The following is a 24,799-nucleotide window of genomic DNA, read 5'->3' on the forward strand; positions in this document are numbered from 1 at the left end:
TCTGTAATGACTAATCTCTGCCGTGTAGGTCTAATCGGCAGTTGAGGTGTTATAGGCGAAAAGGCGATTGGATAACCGCACCCTCCGCTGTACAGGGTGTAGAGGTTGCTAGAACCAGCTATTCTATTGTTAATTAGTATTGTTAAAGAGTAAACCCAAACTAAAGCAGCAAGGCAACCATTTACAGTTATGTAATAAACATTTTCAGTGAGCCTATCTTTCTATCCCTTATACGCCTCTGTGCTTAGACACTAGAAACCATAACAAAGTATAAAGAGAGGCTTATGCTCTATCTCTAGACTTATCAGTGACACTCTTTGGGGAAAAGGTATATAGGTAACCCGAGAGGAACCGGCAAGCAATTATGTGAGCCTCATACTTATGAAGATATCAAGGAGTAGGGATTTTTAAGGGGCCATGGTTTTGTACGAGGAGAGAAATCTCTCAGTGTGTGGTCGATGCCGATCCCACTCAGGCCACCACACCCTTATGCAAGACCCAACAGGTTTCCCAGTCTCATTGCAGCAAGTTAAGAACACATTATGCAGTCAGTAAATACTATTGATATATCCAATCTCTATTAAATTTGGAAGATAAGCATTATAACAAGTGACCAATCTTTGTATACTTAAAGGAGGAGGGGGGGAGGGAAATAGATATTTCTCTGTCAGTGTGTTCACATATAACCCCCTTTTCCTGTAGGCATGAATAAGTTAGCTAGAGATCGTACAGGCGGACACTTATGTTAAGGTTAACTGGTCAGTTATTAATATGCCTGAAATTTTTACTTATATGCATAGAAAATACATCATCAGATATAACAATTATTGCACATGAGGACTTTTCAAGCTAGGTGGCCTCATAAATACCATTAAAGGTGTAACCGTGAGTCTATGATATAAATACCAGCAGTATAAGGAGGTTGGATGTCATTGTGTCCTATCGGGGGTGATGAATTGAGGCAACCTCATTTTCCCCTGATGGAGAAAGGACTCAGAGAGGGGATCGTGCCATCGTTGCCAGCCGGTGAGTAATACAGTTATGATCGCAAGAGTAAGGCTGCTCGCGGGGAGAAACATCCGGGGTTCTCATAGGCAGCAGAAATGACTTACACGGTCAGAATGTAGTATTAGGTAGATCCTACTTAGTCGTCGTCTGAGGAATCCCGCTCTTGTCGGTCGAGAATAGGTCTTTTGTTAGGTTCTTCGCCGTTGCTGCTAACGGATCTGTGTCTGATGCGGTTAGCATTCCCTTGGTTGCGGCGGGGACCTTTGGAGGAAACCGCGTCTGAGCGCGGAAACATTGGAGCAGTCTCCCAGTTTGGAATGTCTATATGATCTAAGCCCAGGTCATCATAGAAGTCGGGTAGGCCCGCGGGAGATCTTAATGCGACCACTTTGCCTTCATGAAGCACTGTTAATGCAAATGGGAAACGCCATCTGTAAGAGAAGCCATTCTCTTTAAGGACCTTTAAGAGAGGTTTCAAAATTCTACGCTTGTTGAGAGTTATCAGTGATAGATCCTGGTATAGCTGGACAGGAGTGGTGTTGAATAGAATCTCATCCTGTGTTCTAGCAGCTCTCATGATGTTTTCTTTAATTTGAAATGACTCAAGACAACATATAATGTCTCTTGGAAGGTCAGCATCTCCACCTCGTGGTCTGAGGGCCCTGTGAGCTCTAACAAAGGGGATCAGTGTGTCTTCTGCACGTTGTAGAAGATTGTTAAAGATGGCCGCCAGGGCCTGTGGGATCTGTTCTGAGCTTACGGTTTCTGGTATCCCTTTGACGCGGATATTGCACCGTCTGCCCCTATTATCTAGATCTTCTAGATGTCTAGCGTGTTCCGACAGCCTGGTGTCATGGTGGTCTGAGGACCGCTGTAGTTTATCAATGCGGGTGTCTCTTTTTTTCCCCTCAGTTTCCACCACCGCTAGTCTGCTGCTAAAACCCGCCATGTCTGTGCGGATGTTAGCTATGGCGTCTTGAAATGTGCGCTTTATGTCTTCTGCCATGGCATGCATGTCTGCAAGTGTGGGGGATCTATGTAGCTGATCTGTCTTCTTGCTACTTACACTTGCCGTGGACTCTGGGGAAGACGGTTGCGATGTATCATTTCCACCCACCGGCGCCATCTTTGTGGCCTGTGTGGTCTGTTTCTGCTGGCGGAAAATCTCTGGGACCGTTTTGCCTGTGGGTACGGGAGTGCCACCCGCCTCGAGTGTGGTGCCTTGCTGCTTTCTAGTAGTCCGGACACTCATTTTGGGTCAGCTGGGTAGCTTGTAGAGGAAGCTTTAGCGGAGGGCTTGCGGGAGCTCCGGGTTTAAGCAGCCATCACAGTTGCGCGTCAAGCCACGCCCCCCTCCTCTTTGACTTTTAGGCCATACAAATACTATAGAAACAATGCCTTGTGTGTAGTTTAATTCAGCATCTTCTTTCCCTATAACATCTGTGCTGAAGAACATGCCTGGAGTGATTGTAACAAATCAGCCAGTATGTAAATTCCAACAGAAGAAGCTGGCACCATCCATGTGTACAATGCTCTTCTATTGAATTATAAGAAGACTGTCACAGATGCATGACGTTTCGGGACATACTGCCCCTTTCTCAAGTTGGTGTCTGCTTCTTCTGTTGGAATTTGTGGATCCGCCGGGTGACCGGATAGCCTTGGCACATCTTACCCTTTGTGAATCTGGACGGCCTCCTCCTGCTGCATCAGCCAGTATGTAATCGCACTCTCTTTCTTATGTTCACAAGAGCCCATTTTACACTGAAAGTCTTTCCCTGTTCTTGTACAGCAAATGCTGGATGAAAGCAGAGATGCAGAACTTACTCTTTCATTTCAATGCTGCCTGTTTGCATAAGTGAAGTGTGTTGTAACATTCTAGTGTGTCATGTACCCTCTTCCTACAAAATGCAGTTAAAATAGGCTCTAATGCTTCAGCACTTCTGAAATGACCCTAAAGGCCAATGGCAGCTTTGTAGCTATAGTATACACCGGCAAACCCCTGGTTCTCAAACTGACGCAGACCCCTCGCTAGCCAAAGCTTGAGGGTGCGCCACAGCTGGCCATAGCAACAATAAACCATGCATCATGAATTGAGGAAAATCAGTGACTTAACATAGACTGTAATGTCTGTAACAGAATTTGAGAAACTCATACCCTAGCTATTCCCCATTATGAACAGTTCTGTGTTTGTTCTCTGTACAGTTGTTGCTAAAACAGCGTGAAGAGGTATGTGAGAAGCTGGGCCTTCCGGTGGAAGAGGTGGAGCTGAGTATGGGAATGTCTTCTGACTTTGAGCATGCAGTGAGTATATACATACCTGCCTGATGATAATTCCCTGGGATGCAAAGTAATTCAGGGTCAGCATTTCTTTGTAATGGGTGAAGATTATTCTGTTCCTTGTTACTCTATACAGTTATACGGGGACTGGGGAGAGAGAGGTTTACTAAGCTAAATTCCCGGAGATAAGATTCATTTATTGACATATTTTTATAGCTACACAATGTGTACCCAATGTGCCACCAGAGAAATCTGCCCCAATGGATCACTCTGATCACTCCTCCAGAAAATGGTCTGTTGAAGTATGTCTGCTGTTGTAGGAATTTCAGCAAAGTAAGGTCTACGGCCTACAGAAGTTGTTTCAGCAACAAATTGTAGACTAAAGAAGGCCTATGGCAATGATTCCACAGGAGTGATGACAATTTCCCCAAATCTCAAATGCAGGTTCTGCAGCATTTTCTGAACAATTCAGGGAATGCAGCGACCAATATCGCATTCCTTGAAATCGCTCTTGAAATTGATGGTTTTAGTACCAAAATTGCTTTTAAAAATTTGTTTTTGATTTCTCACTCAGCTGCTATTGTATTTATGGGCAAGCCTTCATCCCACTTGGGTTTCTCCTGCTATGTTCTGCTATGCCCTTTCTAATACTGATGTTCTTCTCTCTCTCTCTCTCTCTCTCTCTCTCTCTCTCTCTCTCTCTCTCTCTCTCTCTGCAGATTGAAGTAGGCTCCACTAACATACGTGTTGGTAGCACTATCTTCGGTGAACGAGACTACACGAAGCCTGCAAAGCAAGAACAAGTATAGCTGGCACATAAGAGAAAACTTGGCAGACAGCTTATCTGCACAACAACAGTGATGATATATTTCTAGAATACATTCACAAAGAATGTAAGCTAAGAACTGTTCTACTTTTACTCTGGCTTGCAGTTCCTGAAGTGGGAGGAAGCATTGCTGACTTAATTTGAGGGGGGAAAAAAACTTCTTACTTGTCTGCTGTGTTGGTCCTGTGCCATTATACATTGAGTCACCGACCCAGAAGTAGTGTGCAGATCAAGTGTATTGACTCACTTGGCTATCTACCTGCATGCGTGTTGCAGGTCTGTGAATCAGTCAAGGTGTGAGTGTGAAGCTATTCTGGAAAAAAATATAGATGCTCCCCTAAGGAACAGGAAGGCTATGGGTCCTATAGAGCCTTCCTGTTCCTCTCCTGGTCCCTTCGTTCCACCGTAGGCTCCTCCATTCAAATCTCCTCACTGTGGGAGACTTTGGAGGTCTTCGGGAGCCCGAGTGCTCCTGAAAACGGGCAGCTCCGTACTGTGCAAGAGAGCGTGCTTGCGCATGTGCAGTATGGCTAGGCCTGTTTTTGGGTGCACTGGGGCTTCTGAAGACTTTCGAAGTGACGAGAGCAGTCTCCGACCCACAGGGGTAGCCATTGGTGGAATGCGGGGACCAGGAGGGGAACAGGAAGGTTCTATAGGACCTAGAGCCGTTCCTCTCCTTAGGTGAGTATCTTTTTTTTTTTTTTTTTTTCTCTTCAGAATAGCTCCAGACTCCCTTTAAGCCAACAGGTCAGCGTATCACCATGGAATATAACATTTTAAAATGGGAAGGCAATGTGGCAGCCTATGTATTCCTCTCACTTCAGGATACTTTTAAAGAACGTTTGATACTTGCTTATGGAGTGGGAAGGCTCTGCGTTCTATAGCGCCTTCCTGGTCCTCTCTTGGTCTCCTGGTTTCCCCACTGTCCTCCATTCAATTTTCCAGCCGGCTGCACCTACGGCCCTCTTCGGACAGGTTTCAGACCTGAGTGCTTCAGAAGACGAGCGGTTCCGTAGTGTGCACGTTGGAGTCTGCGCATGCGCAGTATGGAGCCGCTCGACTTCGGAAGCACTTGAGACCTGAGTACTTCCAAAGCCTTCCGAGGAGACCTGGAGGTTTCTTCAACATTAAAGTCTGATTGCTGCAATGGGGGGCTCAGCGAAGGAGCGCTGAGAGCATCGGGAAGTCTCTATGGGATTCAGAGCCTTCCCTCTTCTTAGGTGAGTATGTAACTTTCCTTTTTTTTTTTTTGGGCCAACTACAGGTACCCTTTAAATTCATAAAGGACTAATGACTCAGGGCAACATAGAAAGTAGCCTAGTAACTCATGTCACACCACGGTAATACATTACCATTATCAGAATGTGCGTATGAAACTAGAGGTGTGATTAAACATAGAATTATTATTTCCACATGTCATTAATGATCAGGTGTGCAGCCATTCTTTTTTTCCCAAACCGATTGCCAAAATGGCACAATATTAGAGTATACCTGTGAGTCCTCCTCACTGGGTAACAGCAGTTATCTTTTCACATCACCAAATGTCCAGCACTGCACATTATGCCTCTGACACCCCTCTACAGTGTCTGCAGTGACTAATGTTGGTCACACAGCACTTCTTAATCCTCCAGTCATAGCATACCGTCTGGACAATATATACTAGGTTAGGGATAAGGGGTGATGTACTGCTGGTGATGTGTACAGAGGGTGTAGTGTGCTGGGAGAATGATGCATAGCATACTGGTTAACCATAAGGGACAAATGGCAGGGTTATGTATGACAGGCTAACATGTTGTAGGAAAATTATTTCACACCAAATCAGATATGAAGACAACGAGGCCTGTGGAGTGCAACATTTGGTGCTGAGTCTTGTGATTCGGCTGCTCTCTCGCTAGTGAAGGTTATTGCATGCATAGAGCTATAAGGGCCAGTATCTTAAAGTGAGGTTAAACTCAAAATAAAAATCATACTAAAATGAAAGAAGTGCCCTTAAAATATATATATTATCCATTTTACAGTCTAAATAAAGCAGGATTTCAGCATACCTTTTACATTTTTGAGTCTCAGGACTGCTAGTACCCAAAACCAAAAATGAGCCGCTGTGCATTCTGGGGCAAGGTTTTTTGTTCCTTTTTATCAATCCCTGTAGCTTGAGAGAAGCTCAAGACTGACTTCCTCTGTAAGTTTTAAGTCTCTGGCATCAATCAGGCAAACTTTCAGTAGCAGCCAAGTGCAGCATTAGGGGCAGAGTATTCAGAATCTGAAGAGCTCAAACCTTTAACCTGTCACTAGCAGCACCAAAATGCCCAGGACACCTGGGAAAAGATCTGGTACAGGTGCTCAGAGATGCAGCTATCCATATTCTGGAGGTCCATGACAGACAAGTCAATGAATTGCTGCCATGAGCTGTCCAGATGCTCTTGTCAATGTCAGCAATAGGATTATTTACAACAGAAGTGATCATTTGCTAGCTGTGAAATATCCCTGAAAATCATTTGTCATTGGCAGAACTCTGTTGCTACTGACACTTGTTCCAGAATACCGTATAAGAACATTTCACAACTTTCAGTTCCTTTGCTGCAAGAGTTGCCGATCTACCATTGCCCACATCCTGTGATTGGCCGTTTATTTTCTCCTCATTGGTTAACCATAAGATTTGAGATTCAGATTAAAGCAGTTGAGATGTGGTGCAGTGAGGGAAGAGTTGTCATAGTTTGTAACATCAATCTGCAGTTTTTGTGGAGGAAGTCGTCCATCTTTAATTGCACACTGTGATTTGACCAGTGTGGCTATTGTGAATGTTAGTGTTCAGTGGCAACTTACAGGTTATTTTTTATTCAGCTATAGTCTGTTTGCATTTAAAAATTGCAGTTCTGTGCTGTAAAATGTCACCTTCAAGGTAAGCTACCGGTTTTTTGAATGTCTTCACTGCAAACTATTCATATCATTGACTAATAGTGAAACTAAAATACATATGTGTATTGCAAAGAACATTAACCCAAAGAAACACAAGCGTCCACCCTTTATTCTTTTGAGTGTTTTTTATTGGTCATTGTTCTTTGTATTTGTCATTGCCTTTTCAAAAAGGTTCATCCCAACTCATAGTTCCTGTAATGCAAATGAAAGCTGTAGTTCTAGTACTGCAGGCTGGAGATGCTTCTTGAATTCTGATACTAAGACCAACATGTCCAGAATACCAGTATGGAAGAAGGCGTGTCCTAGACTGACAGTTCGCCACTTCTGGCGCCTGTAGTCAGGTACTAAAAGGCACATACTGTAGTCACATTAGTATGGGGGCTCTTAATAGGGCTGGGTCATCTGCAGAGAAGCATGGGCAGGTGCTTTTGGCCTGGTGGGTGTCCAGGGATCTGGCTGACATCTCTCAAGCCCTGTCTCCATCTTGCGTTACCAGAAAGGTCAGGTGTAAATCGGGGGAAGCCAATGTTGTTACTTGGGACTCATTTCCCTTAAATCTGTTTCTGGCTTCAATTGGATATTTTCAATGATTTTTTTTTTCTGAAAACTGCAACTAGTACGTGATGTATCTGGTCTGCGCATGCAATACATGAAGATTTCATTGTTGCCTCATTTACCCTTTAGTTTGGAGAGTAGTCTGGTTTATCACAGTTCTTGTAAAATATCATCATATCAGGACCAGAAATATCTTGTAATGACTATTTAAACACAATGTGCTTCTCTTTAGAAGATTATTTGGAAAAACTAGGAAAATTTGGTGGAACTGTCTAATACAATGACATAATCAGTGTGGTAGAATTTCCTGTTTATAATTTTTTGGGTGGACTGTATAACCTATGTAATAGTGGATTTGTTATGAGCTGTGGTTTGCATTCACCTCCTATTATCTTTTACATGGAAGCACATTATATTTAAATGTTAACTTGTTACGTAAGTATTTTGATCTTAATGAATGTGACAAGATTAAAATGTACACACATGTTGCTCTATGATGCAATAAATGTATTTGTTGAGACAGAATGGTGAGATTTTCTTTACTTTTGCTGATGTCCTCCATGTTAGCAGATTAATTTAATAAGCATCTCAACGGCTTTTGTAATGATTAGCTGACCACCAATTTTACTGTACCAAATGATAAAATATTTGTCTCTAAGTCACATCCCTGTTGATTGCAAGCCTACTTGACAGACTTGGATTGAAAAAAAACACCCATTCAGATTGTGGGAAACCAACTTTGATAAAACACTGGTATTACCAAAGTTAGCCACTAGGTGGAGGTATCTTTCCATTTAAAAGAGTTTTTGCCAACTATGGTAAGAATTATTGAATGAGCATCTGAAGAAGGTCCACCAGCTGAAGGCTTTCTCTTTTTCTTCTAAAGTTAGCCAATAAATGGTATCTTCCTGATTCAGTGACTGTGTTCAGAATTTCTAAATGTGACTTTTTCAAAAAAATTTATAGCTCAGCTAGAATAAGACTAGTATGTATGTTTTCTATCCGTTTATAGCGTGCGCTATAAAGGAAATGTAAACCATGATGTGGTGAATGGCACTCTTGCATTGCAGTGATGCAGTCACTGGTTCAAGTCTCGGGTAGGATCACAATCTGCATGGAGTTTGGATGTTGTTCCTGGTTTTTGTGTGGGTTTCTCTGGACACTCCATTTTTCTCCCATATTCTGAAAACATACTGATTAGTTTAATCAGGAAATGCTTCAAAGCTGTTTGGAAACACTACAGTGTATTACTATAACATTTGTGTCCAGGGATACCTGTTATATTGTTTACCATACCAGGGTGAGCACAGGCTTTCAAAGTGGTGCATGCCATTTAAATGTTGATAAATATTGTAGTAAAACATTAATAATAGTTTGTTTTTAAAGGAGTACTGTAACCCCCATAAAGAAAAAAAAAATGCCAAAATGATGCTCCTAGTGCTGCCCCAGAGGCTGTGCTGCTGTGTGCGCACGTACATCTTCTACATCACATAACCGCAGGTTTGACAGATCTGTCATCATTCGTGCACAAAGCACTGCGCTTGTCTCTATGCTACTACACAATGCCCGTGTCGGCTTCAGCCCCCCACAAGTGACTTAACAAACCTCACCACTGCTAGGCTACAGCCGCCGCTCTCATGCACTGGGCTTTCTCTGTGCCAAGTGTTGCAAATATATTTAACATTTCACGGGGGGGGGGGGGGGGGGGCGAGCATGGCGGGGACAACAGTGGGCAGATTTTGATGTTGTTGGCGGGGGACAGAGGCAGGCAGAGACATTGAGAATACTGTGCAGCAGCAGTAAATTGGGCATGCGCAGTAATTTGTCGACAGATGAGGACGACGTGGCTGATGGAGGCTCGAGCACGTGATGATGTTTAGGCTGAGTGTGCTGAGCAGCATACAGGCAGCACAGCCTGATATTACACCGGTCCCCTGCTGCGGCTCACTTCCGGTATTTGCGAGTCCTGCGTGTCCTCGCTCCCACTGATGTCCCCGGGAGCTTCCTGCGCAGTACATGTACTGCGCCTGCGCAGTAAGCTCCTGGTGACGTCACCGGGAGAGAGGACACGCAGGGGCAGTGGCTTGCGACATTAAAGTTGCAAATACCAGAAGTGATCCACAGCGGGGGACCGGAGAATCGTTTTGTGCCGGTGCGGGCACAGGACGTCTGCTTGGGGCCAGTAGAAGCCCCTGGTAAGTTAAACTTTTTTTTTTTTTTTTTTTTCCCCTTTATGAGGGTTACAGTACTTCTTTAAGAAAATGTGGGTGTGCAGTTCAGCAAAGCATACATGGTGTAATGACTAAGTAAGCCTATTTTGGGTCATCCATCATATTTTGAAAATCACAGGCTGATGCAATGTAAAGATATTTTTGAATAGGTACCGATACAAGTTGAAAGCTGGAACTACCACCAACCACCTCCTCTACATTATATAATGCCAGCGTAGTGAGAGTGAGCAATACATCTACTTTCCTATCTACATGATAATAATTTACTGTGAAAACCTCATTCGTAATGGAGAAGTGATTCTAAATGATAAGAGGAAGAATGACGGATGCAGTGGGGTTACCATAGGGACCTTGAGCAGCTGCAAGCACCTTGGTATGCCACTGGTGCATTGAAAACAATGCAAATACAAAGTAGACCTAGCATCAAAACCGTAACCCCAAACTCAATGAGAAGAACAATACCCATGCCAGCAACCAGCGGACAGGAGCTAAGATGAAGCCTGTTCAGAAAGACCTCCTAGTCCAGTACATAGTGGCAGGAAAGACGGGAACTCCGTACACTGGAAGGCAGAACCAAGTAGCTGGCATTGTGGATAGGAAAATGCAAACATGCTTATGCAAGGCACATCAGCTAAACCCTCTTAAGTCCAGATGGGATGATTTCATGGACAGTTATGGAGAATAACAGGCCTAAGTTCCTGTAACTTTCAAACCAGATACAAAGGAACTGGCCAGCCAACCAGACTCTGTGGTAGTTGAATAGAACCAGAATACAGCAGCAGTGATGGAGGAGAGCCAAGCGACATCAGGAAAAAATGTGAGACACTGAAGTACCAAATCCTGAAAGAGGAACTAGAGAGAATGTAAACAGTAAAGGCCAATATGGTCCTATTGATAGTAGGAATAATCAAAATGGAATAAGAACCATAGTCTTCTACATGCAGCTCCAAGTGTCTCTTTATGCACAAGTGTTACCAGGAATTTTACAATAGATTTAAGATTGTCTTTGCATCTAGGAGATTGTTCTGCCCAAGTACCAATAGTATTGAGCAACAGCCTAAACTACAATAGAGTCCTGATTATCTGGAACTCTACTAACCAGCAGCCTTAACCAACCTGCACAAACTAACTAGCAACACGCTCCCAGACACAGGAGCACGGGCTGGGCCGCGCATACTCAGGAGTGTTCGACTGGCCAGGTTACGGGGGGGAGGGGAGGTAGCCCCAGGTAAGTATAAATAAACCCATTATAGTCCTCTCATGAGGAAATTAGATCTCTTTTTAAAGGGAACCTAAGAGCATACTGATATTGGAGAGCACTGCAGGATCATTTTGTGGTTTTCTGTATAGTACTGTATTAGCTTGGCCTATGAATCTCAAGCAACCAGAAATCACACTTAAAGAGACTCTAACAAATTTTTCAGCCTTAAGGTAGCCATACACTTGTCGATTTGCCATCAGATTCGACCAACAGATAGATCCCTCTATGATCGAATCTGATCAAAGAGGGATCGTATGACTCTCTTTACTGCAAACAGATTGTGAACCGATTTCAGCCTGAAACCGTTTACAATCTGTTGTGGTGGTGCTGCCGCCGCTCCCCCCGCCCGCATACATTACCTGTTCCGCCGGCGCGACTCCAGTCCCCAGGTCTCCGCTGTCTTCTCTGCTCTGGTCTCCAGGTCCAGCATGCTTTACTTCTTCCTGCCCGGCAGGAAGTTTAAACAGTAGAGCGCCCTCTACTGTTTAAACTTCCTGCCGGGCAGGAGGAACTGAAGCATGCCGGAGACCAGCGCGGACACGGAGCAGCGGTGACCGGGGGTAGTCGTGCCGGCGGAGCAGGTAATGTATGCGGCTCTATTGCGTCTGTCGTCGGGTACTCGAACGCCGCTAGCGACGCGCTCCCTACCCGCGGGCGATCGATGGTAATTTTCCGCACGGAGCGATCGACGGGATCGGACGAAATGGATCGAAATTCGGCGTGTAGCGCGAACGATTGGCAGCAGATTCGATCCCAGTGATCGAATATGCTGTCGAAACAGCGGCAAATCGGGCCAGTGTATGGCCAGCTTTAGTTCTTCTATCCTACAAGTTCCTATGCCTGTTCTAATGTGCTCTGGCTTACTGCAGCCTTTCCTAATTGCACTGTCTCTGTAATAAATCTTATCTCCTTTCCTCTGTCGGGCTAAGGCTTGAATGTGTGGAATGTGCAAGGCTGCTTGTGATTGGATAGAAGCGATACACACCCTCTGCAGGCTCCCTGCACACTCTGTATGACTCGCACACTCTGTTTATGTGAGCCTATCACAAGCTGGTTAGTTTGTTTGTAAACACTGCCTAAAACTGTTAATTACAAGCCAGGATTGCAGCAGAGAGTGGCAGAAACAGCACAGAGGGACACAGGAGAAAATAAGGAATAGAATGGTATGCTTTTTAGTGTAAGAATATTACACTAAAAGATTCTCTTTAAAGGACAACTGACGCAAGAGGGATATGGAGGCAGCTATATTTATTTCCTTTTAAGCAATACCAGTTGCCTGGCAGCCCTGCTGATCCTTTGCCTCTAATACTTTTAGCCATCGACCCTAAACGAGCATATGCTGATCAGGTGTTTCTGACATTGTCAGATCTGACTAGATTAGCTGCATGCTTGTTTCTGGTGTGATTCAGACACTACTGTAGCCAAATAGATCAGCTGGGCCACCAGGCAACTGGTATTCTTTAAAAAGAAATAAAAATGGCAGCTACCATATTCCTTTCACTTTAGTTGTCCTTTAACCTCCCTGGCGTTCTGATTTATTGCGGCGCACGGCCGCAGAAGGGCTTTTTGAAGCTATTTTTTTTAACCTGTAGCTAGCCTAGCGCTAGTTACATGCTTCCCCCCCCCCTCCCTTCGCTTTCCCACCCACCCCTCCGATCGCCGCTGGCGCAAATACCCAACAGGAAATCCCGTTCTGAACAGGATTTCCTGTATGGGCTTCCCCGTCGCCATGGTGACGATGGCGATGACGTCATTGATGAGTCCCGATCCACCCCATAGCGCAGCCTGGAGGTGATTGGCCAGGCTGCGCAAGGGGTCTGCGGGGGGGCCTCTTTTGCGGCGGGTGGCGGCGATCGCAACAAACACGCAGCTAGTAAAGTGCTAGCTGCATGTTTGAAAAAAAAAATTGTGCAAATCGGCCTACCAGGGCCTGAACAGTGCACTGCGGCGTTACTGGACGAGCTGAGCTTGTCCGTAATGCCCAGGAGGTTAACTGGCTTCATCCGATCCCCTTCGGTGCCAGATAACTGAGACTACTGTACTTACATTTAGGATGGTGTCTATTTGCATTAGAAATATCACTTCTCCAGTAACCTCTACTGCTCCTGCACATGAAAGCATAATACAGTGTTTCTAGTGATATTAGTTTGGCCGCAACTACTTGTTTTGGATACATTTTATGTTTAAACATACAGATTTTCATGTTTCTTTGTACTGCAGGAGACATGTTTTTTTGGCCGGTGTTCTTGTGTGGACTAAGGCAATGTTGTAGTTTTATTGACTATGCTTCACTAGCCTGGCCAAATGTAAAAGCCACCAGTATGCCTTCATACATGGCTCTGACAATGACTGCTTCTATTCAGCCTGCTCTTGCTTTATCTTGCATAAAGAGGCCACTTTTTACTAGTAAAGCTAAATAAATATACAGAGGGAAATGAAAGCCGTCACTTCTTTCTAACACCTTTTGAAAAGACATTCATGAACAGAAGCTTGATTGATCCTGTAATATAATCTCATTTGAAATCCTTCATGTGGAGGAAATGGGTGTGAAGATATTACTACTACATGGATTGAAATTCACAACTGTCAAGTCTATAATGACTCAAGCGGGTTGGATACATTTACGTTGTTCCTTTTTTATGTTTAATAGTTTAAAGGCAATCGGTTAGGTCACAAAATGTTACCCAACGGACAATAGTGCAGAAGTGCATTTGCCTGCCTACCTGCCAGTACCTCTGTTTCTCCATGGCATAACTATGCACCAGCAAGGCCCGGGGTCCCCGGCTTATGCTAATTAACATGTTTCTGACATTGAACCAAGCCTCCCTTCTGCATGTGATCCAGTGGTACCTTTCACACAGTACCATCGGTGCAGATGTAATTGCATGTCCAGTGGTACCTTGGCATTGGCAATTATGGAGGGATGGACGAGGCTATGCTGCAGGTCAAAAAGGAATGGAGGTACTCAGTCATAGCATGCAACTGTGATATAGAATTTCCCCAAATCCAGACACTGATTTAAAGTGGAATGAAACTCAGCATTTCCTCTTTGCTCTAAAAGATTTACAGCATCACATTTACTACCACAAAAAAGTTGTAGCAGAACAGCATTCAGTTAAACATAGCACTCTGTTCTTCAGTGGAACAATCCTTGCTTTAGTGGGCAGCTTCTGGTCCATCCGAGGTTAACATTATCTTTTGTTTACATAGTATGTTTGCTACTGAGAAGTGATCACTGGATAGATTTTAATTTATAAACACGGCAGCTATGCAATAAAATGCAATGGCAGCTTTCAGAGCAGATAAACTACTACTACTGGGAATTTGTAATTTGTTTACAGGCAATATTACTTGTGCACAAAAGCAAATATACAGTGGCTTGCAAAAGTAATCGGCCTCCTTGAAGTTTTCCACATTTTGTCGCATTACTGCCACAAATATGAATCAATTTTATTGGAATTACACGTTAAAGACCAATACAAAGTGTACACGTGAGAAGTGGAACGAAAATGATACATGATTCCATTTTTTTTTTTTAAATAACTGTAAAGTGGGGTGTGCGTCATTATTCAGCCCCCTTTTGGTCTGAGTGCAGTCAGTTGCCCATAGACATTGCCTGATGAGTGCTAATGACCAAATAGAGTGCACCTGTGTGTAATCTAATGTCAGTACAAATACAGCTGCTCTCTGAGGGCCTCAGAGGTTGTCTAAGAGAATATTGGGAGCAACAACACCATGAAGTCCAAAGAACACACCAGACAGGTCAGGGATAAAGTTATTGAGAAATTTAAAGCAGGCTTAGGCTACAAAAAGATTTCTAAAGCCTTGAACATCCCATGGAACACTGTTCAAGCGATCATTCAAAAATGGAAGGAGTTTGGCACAACTGTAAACCTACCAAGACAAGGCCGTCCACCTAAACTCACAGGCCCAACAAGGAGAGCGCTGATCAGAAATGCAGTCAAGAGGCCCGTGGTGACTCTGGACGAGTTGCAGAGGTTCTACAGCTCAGGTGGGGGGAATCTGTCCATAGGACAACTAATAGTAGTGCACTGCACAAAGTTGGCCATTATGGAAGAGTGGCAAGAAGAAAGCCATTGTTAACAGAAATGCATAAGAAGTGCTGTTTGCAGTTTGCCACAAGCCATGTGGGGGACACAGCAACCATGTGGAAGAAGGTGCTCTGGTCAGATGAGACCAAAATGGAACTTTTTGGCCAAAATGCAAAACGCTATGTGTGGCGGAAAACGAACACTGCACATCATTCTAAACACACACTCCCCACTGTCAAATATGGTGGTGGCAGCATCATGCTCTGGGGGTGCTTCTCTTCAGCAGGGACAGGGAAGCTGGTGAGAATTGATGGGAAGATGGATGGAGCCAAATACTAGGCAATCTTGGAAGAAAACCTCTTGGAGTCTGCAAAAGACTTGAGACTGGGGCGGAGGTTCACCTTCCAGCAGGACAATGACCCTAAAAATAAAGCCAGGGCAACAATGGAATGGTTTAAAACCAAAACATATCCGTGTGTTAGAATGGCCCAGTCAAAGTCCAGATCTAAATCCAATCGAGAATCTGGGGCAAGATCTGAAAACTGCTGTTCACAAACGCTGTCCATCTAATCTGATTGAGCTGGAGCTGTTTTGCAAAGAAGAATGGGCAAGGATTTCAGTCTCTAGATGTGCAAAGCTGGTAGAGACATACCCTAAAAGACTGGCAGCTGTAATTGCAGCAAAAGGTGGTTCTACAAAGTATTGACTCAGGGGGCTGAATAATTACGCACACCCCACTTTGCAGTTATTGATTTGTAAAAAAAATGTTTGGATTGATGTATGATTTTCGTTCTACTTCTCACGTGTACACCACTTTGTATTGCTCTTTCACGTGGACTTCTAATAAAATTGATGCATGTTTGTGGCAGTAATGTGACAAAATGTGGAAAACTTCAAGGGGGCCGAATACTTTTGCAAGCCACTGTAAGTGTATGGATAATGAAAAGTAGGAAAACACATTTTTATTGAATGTTATGTCAGAGTTCTATCCCATTTAAATGTAACTGTGTTGTTTAGGAACTTTTCTGCTGTTGCCAAATACAGTTGAAGTAAAAACTGATTACAAGACTTTGGTATTTGTATTATGTAAAGCCACGTTTATAGTGGCCATTGCATTGCGTTTTTGTGATAGTAGGTACACAACAGATCGGGACAGTGGGGCGCGCACATTATGCTTGCAGTGGATACAGTCAATTAAAAGTATGCTTCATTTCTACTGTTAATTTGCTAGTTTAGTGGTAACGCACTGCATGCAGTGCATTACCATGCCGCAACCCGTTATATAGTCTTAGATGGACTTTGGACTGAAGATCTTAAATAAAATAAGATATAGCAACGTCCCTGCTGCACTGTGAACATATTCTATAGGTGGTGCATTGCAGTGCGGCAAGCCCCTTTACAAAGTGGCTGTTGAACCACACCATAAGGCACGACTATGAATGTGGCTTTACCCTTCTACAGTAACTGATGCCAATGAATTGACTTGATTGGCGGAAAACAACCTGTAATTTAACAGTAACTCTGCACAAGTCAACAAACACACATGTAAAATAGACTGTGCAAGTATTATTATTATTATTTAGTATTTATATAGCGCCGACATATTACGCAGCGCTGTACAGTGTATATATATATCTTGTCACTAACTGTCCCTCAAAGGAGCTCACAATCTAATCCCTACCATTGCCATATGTCTATATTATGTAGTGTAAGTACTGTAGTCTAGGGCCAATTTTAGGGGGAGCCAATTAACTTATCCGTATGTTTTTGGAATGTGGGAGGAAACCGGAGTGCCCGGAGGAAACACACGCAGACACGAAGAGAACATACAAACTCTTTGCAGATAGTGCCCTGGTTGAGATTCGAACCAGGGAACCAGCGCTGCAAGGCGAGAGAGCTAACCACTACGCCACCGTGCTGCCCATTCAGTATTCAGAACTCTTTTCTTTTTACTATGTAGTAACTCATTTAACTTTATATTTTTTTTCCTCATCAAGCAAAATTCAGCACCCTTTAATCACAGAATACCCAAGCAGCTCCGGGTAACCCAGAACCACCAGGAAAATATAGGGGACTAAAAGAGAATGAAAAGCCCTCCTGCTAAAAAAGCGATGCTTAGTGTGGGTTGCTGCCTTTAAAACAGAAGGGATTTTAGATAATTCAGCTTTATATGAACATCTGTGGTTACCCACAATGCACCGCTACTGAATATGCAGGTTATCTCTTTATGCCTCTGAAGCCAGGCTTGCATCCAGAACCACTGGTGTATAGCAAAAACTTTGGCTATAGCTTTAAACTTTACAGAGCCACATCAGCAACATGCAGACAGTCTGTTTTGGATTTACCCTATAATGATAAAGACTGAAAAGAGGTTCATACATTTTCACACATTTATGAAAAACAAACAAAAATGGAAATATCACATTGGCACGAGTATCCAGACCCAGGACCATTACATAATGGAAGCATCTTGGACAGGAATTAGCCTGGCGTGTTTTTGATTATGATGTGAAAGCTTCATACACCTGCTGGGACCATCAAGGGCATTCAGAGTTGTCCCTAAGCCAGTTTTTTATTGCCTTTTATTTGTGTCTAAGATAATTCTTCTATTGTCTGTTGACCCTTTGGTCCAGCCTAATAAGGTCCAAAGCCATCTCGATGTTCCAATCAAGCACATTGCTGTTCTTTGCTTTCTTTGTGATGCTGCCACCACCATGCTTCACTTTGGGAAAGGTTCTGTGTAGGTCGAGTGTCTGGTTTCCTGAAGATGTGATACTCAAAACTGAGGCCAAGCTGAGCTATCTTGGAAGCATCAGGCCAGAGGATCTTGTTTTTCACCGCTCAAGTGCCCTAATCGCCAACTAAATACAGGTGGGGGCTTGCAGTTATGTCCTGCATTGTTTTCCCATCACTACAGAGATTCCCAAGAGCTCAGCTAGAGTCGCCATCTTCTTTTTGGGGTCTTCTCTCTTTCCAAGGCATTTCTCAATTGGGTTGGGTGGATGTCTCAATGAAGAGTAGTTATTCCAGGTTTTGTACATTTACATTTGGAAGAAATTGTGCTATTAGGAATCTTCAATCTTTAAGGCCCCGTTCACACCTAGAATCGCAAAACGCTAGTGATTACCGCTAGCGTTTTGCAGGAGTGATTTTTTTTCCTGCGATAAAAGCAAAAAAAAAAAATACTGGATGAAGTAGCGTTTTGGGAGCGATCGGGATTAGCGGTTCTAAACATGCTAATCGCGATCGCTCCAGAATCGCCGGCAAAACCCTGCATGTAATGCATTTGTGATTAACGCTAACCGCAAAACCCCACGATCCCGGCAGTGAGAGCACTGCCATAGGATTACATGGGCTAGCGGTTTTTAAAAACCGCTAGTGGTTTGCGGTGTGAATGGACCCAAAGAGACACTGAAGCGGAAAAAAATATATATGATTTGTATGTGTAGTACAGCTTTTGTTTTTTTTCTTTTTTAGTTTTCTAAAACTCTGAGCTCAGTTTTTGGCCTGATACACATCTTTCATGATTTACCTTTCTAGACACATGCCTCTGCTAATTCTGTCCAATCTATTCAGTTTGTCACAGGGGGTCGACAATTTGTTAAAGCATCCCTGTAACGGTTAAGACTATGGCATCAATTCATCAATCATTACCGCATTCGGTAATTCTGAAAACAGCTTAGTTTACAGAGCATGGTGTGTTTAATGACTCTTGGAGTTCATTTAAGCTGTGGCAATTAAATAGAATGTTAGAAAAAAGACAGATTCAGAGCGAGCAGAGGCAGTATAACAAACATGTACATAAAGTGATGTCGGGATGCCTCTTACTATTCTAATGCCATCACTGCAGGGGCATGTAACAACACAGAGACAGCTCCACACTCCTCTGCTGTTACCAAACAGGTTTTTGTGAATTGAAACATAATGTTTCGGTAAATTGCCAAACTTCTACTGTACCTGTGAAAATATAGATGAATTAGCAAAAAAAGTCTAAAATACCGAATGCGGTACTAAACAATATGGTAAACACTGTGGTTGTTGAAGCCAAACCATTATAGGTTTCATGGTTTAGCTCAGAGGATAATAAAGTAGGATTTGGGGAATGACTATATCCAGACAAACAGTGGCGTAGCTAAGGGGCTGTGGGCCCCGATGCAAGTTTTACAATGGGGCCCCCCAAGCACTCTATACATAACAATTGATACAGCGCACCAAAACCTGCCAATGGCAACTACAGTGTCAGAGGTGCAAGAAGGGGACAGGGAACAGTTTGTTAATGATTACCACTATTCAAATTATCTATAGAAGTGAATATTATGATCACAGAACCAATAGAGAGCTAATACTGTAGTTGAGGGAGGGCCCTTTGGGGCCCCTCTGGCCCAAGGGCCCCGATGCGGTCGCTACCTCTGCACCCCCTATTGCTACGCCCCTGCAGACAAATGAAAATAGACAAGGCTATAATTAGCTATATATTGCATTGGAGGCTCACTGTCTCATCCGATAACCCCTGTGTCTCCTTCCCTAATGCCTTTAACCCACTACCCTCTAGATTGTAACCTCACAAGGGCAAGGACTTCCTCCTAGTGTTTCTTATTCTGCTGTAATTTATCATATGAGTACCTATATTGGAGATGTCTCAAAACACACATCAATTATGTACATATTCGTATTGCTGGATGTCCTGAATGTACAGAGTTTTGAACGTCTTATGTAACTATGCTTCCCATCATTTGTTTTGTACTATGGTAGTTAATAGTTATTTCAGATGGCTAGTTTTCATTAGCAGTCTGAAGAAAGATAGCCAAGTTCCTTAAAGCGTATTACCCTCTCAGTTCTAACATTAGAAATAAATGTAGTGGGCCGCTGCTGTTTAGCAAAGATCAAAGATGATGAAAGTCCAATGTTTGCCAATTTGTCACCAAGTTCTGTATAGCTGAGACTTGCAACGTACAGTGTTCCATCTTCAATACTCCATTCCCCCACTTCATAATAAACAAGCCACTTGTACTTACGATTTTTCAAGCAATTTTTCTGACGACCAGTTTTTTTTTTTTGTTTGGTTGTTTTTTTTTTGCGCAACAAGCAATCGTTTCCACGATTTCGCAATGCGGGTACATGTGCGCAATTAACTGAACAATGTTTTGCAACGTGGCGGTTACGACTGTCGTGGCGGGTCAGAACTTTTTATTATCATTATTGATTTATAAAGCGCTAACATATTCCGTGGCGCTGTACAAAGTAAGAAACAAACATGGGGTACATAATACAGACAATGGGATACACTAATATACAAGATACATAATAAGTGACAAAATACAAAAAAATGATACAGCATACAGAATACAGAATTGGTAATGACAGTGATAAAAGTAACATGATGAATAAAATGTATAATGATTTCTAAGACACAAAAGGGGGAGAGAGACCTGCCCTTGCGAACTTACAATCTAAAGGGAATGGGGGAGGAAACGGGAGGAGGGGTAGTATGCAGCACTATATAGAGGCTGTGTGTTTTAGGATACCTAGTAAGAGTGCAATCTGGTCTTAGGACAAAGGGAAGTGGCCTAAGGTAGCGCATATGCTTGTTGGAACAAATACGTTTTTAGAGAGCGTTTAAAAGTAACAAAGGTTGGCGAGTGACGGATGTGTTGTAGGAGGGGATTCCAGAGAAGGGGTGAAGCGCGTGCAAAATCTTGTAAGCGTGAATGTGAGGAGGTGATTCTAGAGGACAACAGAAGATCGTGTGCAGATCTGAGATTGCGATTGGGTTTGTATCTGGAAATTAGTGAGGAGAGAGATTGTGGAGAGCTTTGTAGGTTAGGGTTAGGAGTTTGAACTGGATCCTCTGGTTAATTGGCAGCCAGTGAAGAGCTTGACAGAGAGGGTCAGCAGAGGTAGATCAAGAAGATCCCTCATGACTTTCATACAAAGTGCCACAATTGTTTGTACTCTCATTTGCTCCCGCTGTGTGCCATTGCATGACGTTGCGTGTTCCTGTGGGTAGGAAGATGGATTGAGAAACACTTGTTTTTCGCGTCACTGAGGGTTTTCCAATCCATCTTCCAGTACGTACGGGCTTGATACATCATTTTCTGATAATTTTTTATCACAAAAATAACATTTTTAAATATATGTTAACAAAAAAAACCTGAGGTTTTTTCTTCTAGTTGTATTATCATACAAGACGTAACTAAATTATATTGTGGAGACATGAGTAAGTCTGGGACAGACAAGATTGACTGAACAGTTGCACCATTTCCCCTTATGTGTAAACTTTTATTAACTGTGTTCTTTACTGTGTCTAGTATGCTGAGGCCCTGCAGCTGAAAACTTAATCAGTTACAGTAAGATCCTGCTGTGAAGCAGGTATGTTAATTTTTACCAGTTCAATAACTCTGGAGCCAAAGTCACTATAAAACATTCTGGGAAACTTTTATGTTCAACAGCTGCACAGCATGTTGTCATGTGACAGAGAGGGATGCCACAGCGATGACGGGCCTGCAGTTATCTGTAAATTATCACCAGACGTGAGCAAAACAAATGTACCGATATCATTTCGAGGGCTGGGTTCAATCACAGCATCATGTTACTGTGGTATGAATCCTGCTCTACCTCCTTTCACCACTAGGTGGATGATAAGAGATGGAGAAAAAACAGAAGGGAAAACTCCTGGAATAACATGAAACGATGACTGGGAACAATTAGGGGCAATTTTAAGCCATAAGCAGCTTGGGATATGACTGGGTGAATGGAAAAAATAGCAGACCGGGCAGCACAACCGTCCATATACACATTCCCATTGCCCTAAAGCCATGAAGGAGGAGGGGGATCTTACCTTCCACTTCTGTAAACACAGCCAGCTTTCAGAATTCTGGAATTATAACCTGAAACTTTTTTTTTTTTTTTTTAAGCTTGCACAGAATCTTCTCTTTGCTGCTGACAAGCTTCTCTTGCTATGTCAGACATATACGTAAATGGTAAAATTAAGTGAACTGAAATAGTTTTGTTGTGTTTATTTTTTAGTACATTTACAAAACCTGTACAAGCAAAAAGTTGGGTAATTTTAACATATATATATTTTTGGTTAAAAAGAAAAGTGTACTTCCACAAGCCTAATCAAACTCTAATTGCTTCTGATCAAAAATGTAATTCTGATGTTACAGATTTTGCTCTCCTGCAGACATCTGAAGCCCATCTGACCTACCTGTTGTTGACAAACCCTTGACCATTACCATAATGTCACTCGACTGTTTATGAGAGCACCTCTCATGGGTATGACTCTGACCAGTACTGCAAAGTACTTAAAGATGCATACCTTTCTGTAGCTTGTGCTCTCCTCTTTCATTTGATTCCTGAATCTCCGTTCTACACCAAATAGTTTTTGTTTGATTTCAATTTAAAAATTGTGGCTGCCATCTTGGCTGTTATAACTTCTGGGTCCCCCCTGTCTTCTCTGTTAGAGAAGTGCATCACTGAATGAAGCAGGAAGAGGAAGTGACACGCATGGCCATTGCAAGAGGCTCCTCCAGAGGAGTCAGCACTACTTTGTTGGAGGTTGTCTGGCTTAAAGGCATGCCCATGAGAGGTGCTCGGAGTCCCTTTAAAATCAAACCTGTAGTGAAAAAATAAAATATGGGGCTCTTATAAGTTGCATGGAATCATCCCCATTCTTCCGTCAATCCATTTGTCCATACTCTCATTGTTCACCAGGGCTGTGAGTGAAGACATTTACACTGTACATATGCAAATTCATGAACCGCACATGATTATGTAGAAGGGCCCTAATGTCCACGACAAACCTTTGGCAAAATACCACCACGCATGAGGCCACACAGATAGAGAAGGGGTGCATTGATCTTCATGGGCGAAACCAGTCACTGTGGCTAAGTTCAACATTAGGGCTTATAAATCTCATCATTCCCCTCTTCCCACAAATGACAGATCAGTGAAAGCTTGTTCTTTATTAGGATCCAAGTTCAACATCGGTCAAAAGCACAAAGGACCTGTAATGGTAACAGGGAACATCCTCCCTAGTAAATACCCTTCTATTAATTTTCTTGATAAATTCATAAAAATCATTTAAGAATTCTGTGAAACTGAAATGTGAGGTTGGGTGAGAAGTTCAAACCTTTCTTTAATAAAAACTGGAGGCAAGGTTGAGGGAAATTGACCTCCCAGGTGGTCAGCAGGCACAATCAAGTCCTTGTTCTCTCTCTTACTTCTTTTGGGAGTCCATGTGATGCTTTTCCTTATGTTAAAGCCTGCGCCTACACCCAATTGATTTTCGTCCTATGTGGGAACGTTATTGAAACACTGTCTCCCCTGCTGAATGTAATGCTGAGGGACAACTAGTGGATCTAGAAGCATGATGGTCATAACCGTTGTCCGAGCTCAAGTCCATAGTTCAGTAACCCCTACCACTGTATGATCTCCTGCTAGATCTTGATGAGTGTTGGGGTGCCCATTTGAAGATCACTCCACTCGCAAACTCTACCTGGTCTCTCAATTTTCTTGTTTTAAACTCATTCTGAATTAGTCAGTCTGTTTCTAACTTATTTCAGTCACTTTTTGCATTGTATCTCAATATGCAGAGGGCCATATGTAATTCACTTCTCCTCAGTGTTAATTTCACACCTCATTAATAAAATGCCTTTTAAGCCACCAGCAAGAAATACTCAGCATAATTTTGACAGTGCAACTGGAGAATAATAAGGGTCTGGCATAGGTTTTTTACAACATTGTATGCAAGACAAGTTGTTAGACCATCAAGAACAGTCAATTAGTGATTGCAAATACCTTTTTATGCATTCACTGTCTGGCAACTTTATAAATAATGTTGAGTGCAGGAAAATCGGCTTGCATTATTCTGTTTTTACATAGTAGTGACATCTTCTGCATCACTTTATAAATGATATAGACATGTTACTTGCTATATATCCTCAGTGGGACACATAATCAGATCCCTACCATAGGCATAGACCGGCATGTTTTTAGGACTTGGGTGGAAACTGGTGTGCCTGAAGAAAATTCACTTGTCTAGGCAGAACATACTGTCTCTTCATGCAGGTAGTGTCCTAGCCCAGATTTAAACCAGGTACCTTAGCATTGTAAGGCAAGAGTGCAATCTACTACATCACCATGCTGCCCAGATTACCCCAGTCTCTACTGGAGTGTAATATCCTCTAACGGGTCAGGAACGCGTTCGGCTGAGAGAGCCATAAATGCCACATTTTAAAATGTAATTCTGTAAGAGCCATACAATCTGTTTCAAACTGGGACAGTGCGCATGCTATACTGAAGGCACCTATACCTGGCTAGGGCAGGGGGACGAGCCGAGACAGAAGGGGACAAGATAAAAACAAGGAACACCAAGAGCCCCAATAGTGTAATTCGTACTGGACAAGGTGGCAATCAGTTTGTATTGCTAGATACTCACAAGTCAGGGTCACCAGCAGGCAACCACAGTAAAGGAAGGTGGGGAGATTGTCCTGACCCCACTCAGGATTAAGAAGTCGCTCTTTGTAGACAGGAAGAAAGGGTAGCAACCCTCCACCAAGGGAGGACTCAAAATTGTATACAATGAACAGAGGCGCCAAAAGTATAAGATTAGATTAAATTAGTTTAAAGGGAACCAGAGACGCCAGCAAAGAGAAGTTATACATACCTGGGG

The 24,799-nt window shown here is 43.0% G+C and overlaps 1 protein-coding gene across 2 annotated transcripts in view; it reads left to right on the forward strand.

Annotated features, from left to right (window-relative positions):
• The window catches only part of PLPBP (pyridoxal phosphate binding protein), a 69,534-nt gene that overhangs the window by 36,827 nt on the left and 7,908 nt on the right, over positions 1 to 24,799 (forward strand). The window contains exons 7-8 of one of the 2 annotated variants that reach the window (XR_011030231.1): positions 3,211 to 3,309; positions 4,005 to 4,178. Coding sequence is in view for 1 of the 2 variants with exons in the window: in XM_068274960.1 (XP_068131061.1) it covers positions 3,211 to 3,309; positions 4,005 to 4,094 (189 nt within the window). In the remaining variant the exon portion in view is untranslated. Of the gene's footprint in view, positions 1 to 3,210; positions 3,310 to 4,004; positions 8,108 to 24,799 lie in introns of those variants that run through there. The other variant, XM_068274960.1, reaches the window with a different exon arrangement.

This window comes from Hyperolius riggenbachi, chromosome 3 (assembly GCF_040937935.1).
Source record: "Hyperolius riggenbachi isolate aHypRig1 chromosome 3, aHypRig1.pri, whole genome shotgun sequence".
In the NCBI taxonomy this organism is placed as follows: domain Eukaryota; kingdom Metazoa; phylum Chordata; class Amphibia; order Anura; family Hyperoliidae; genus Hyperolius; species Hyperolius riggenbachi.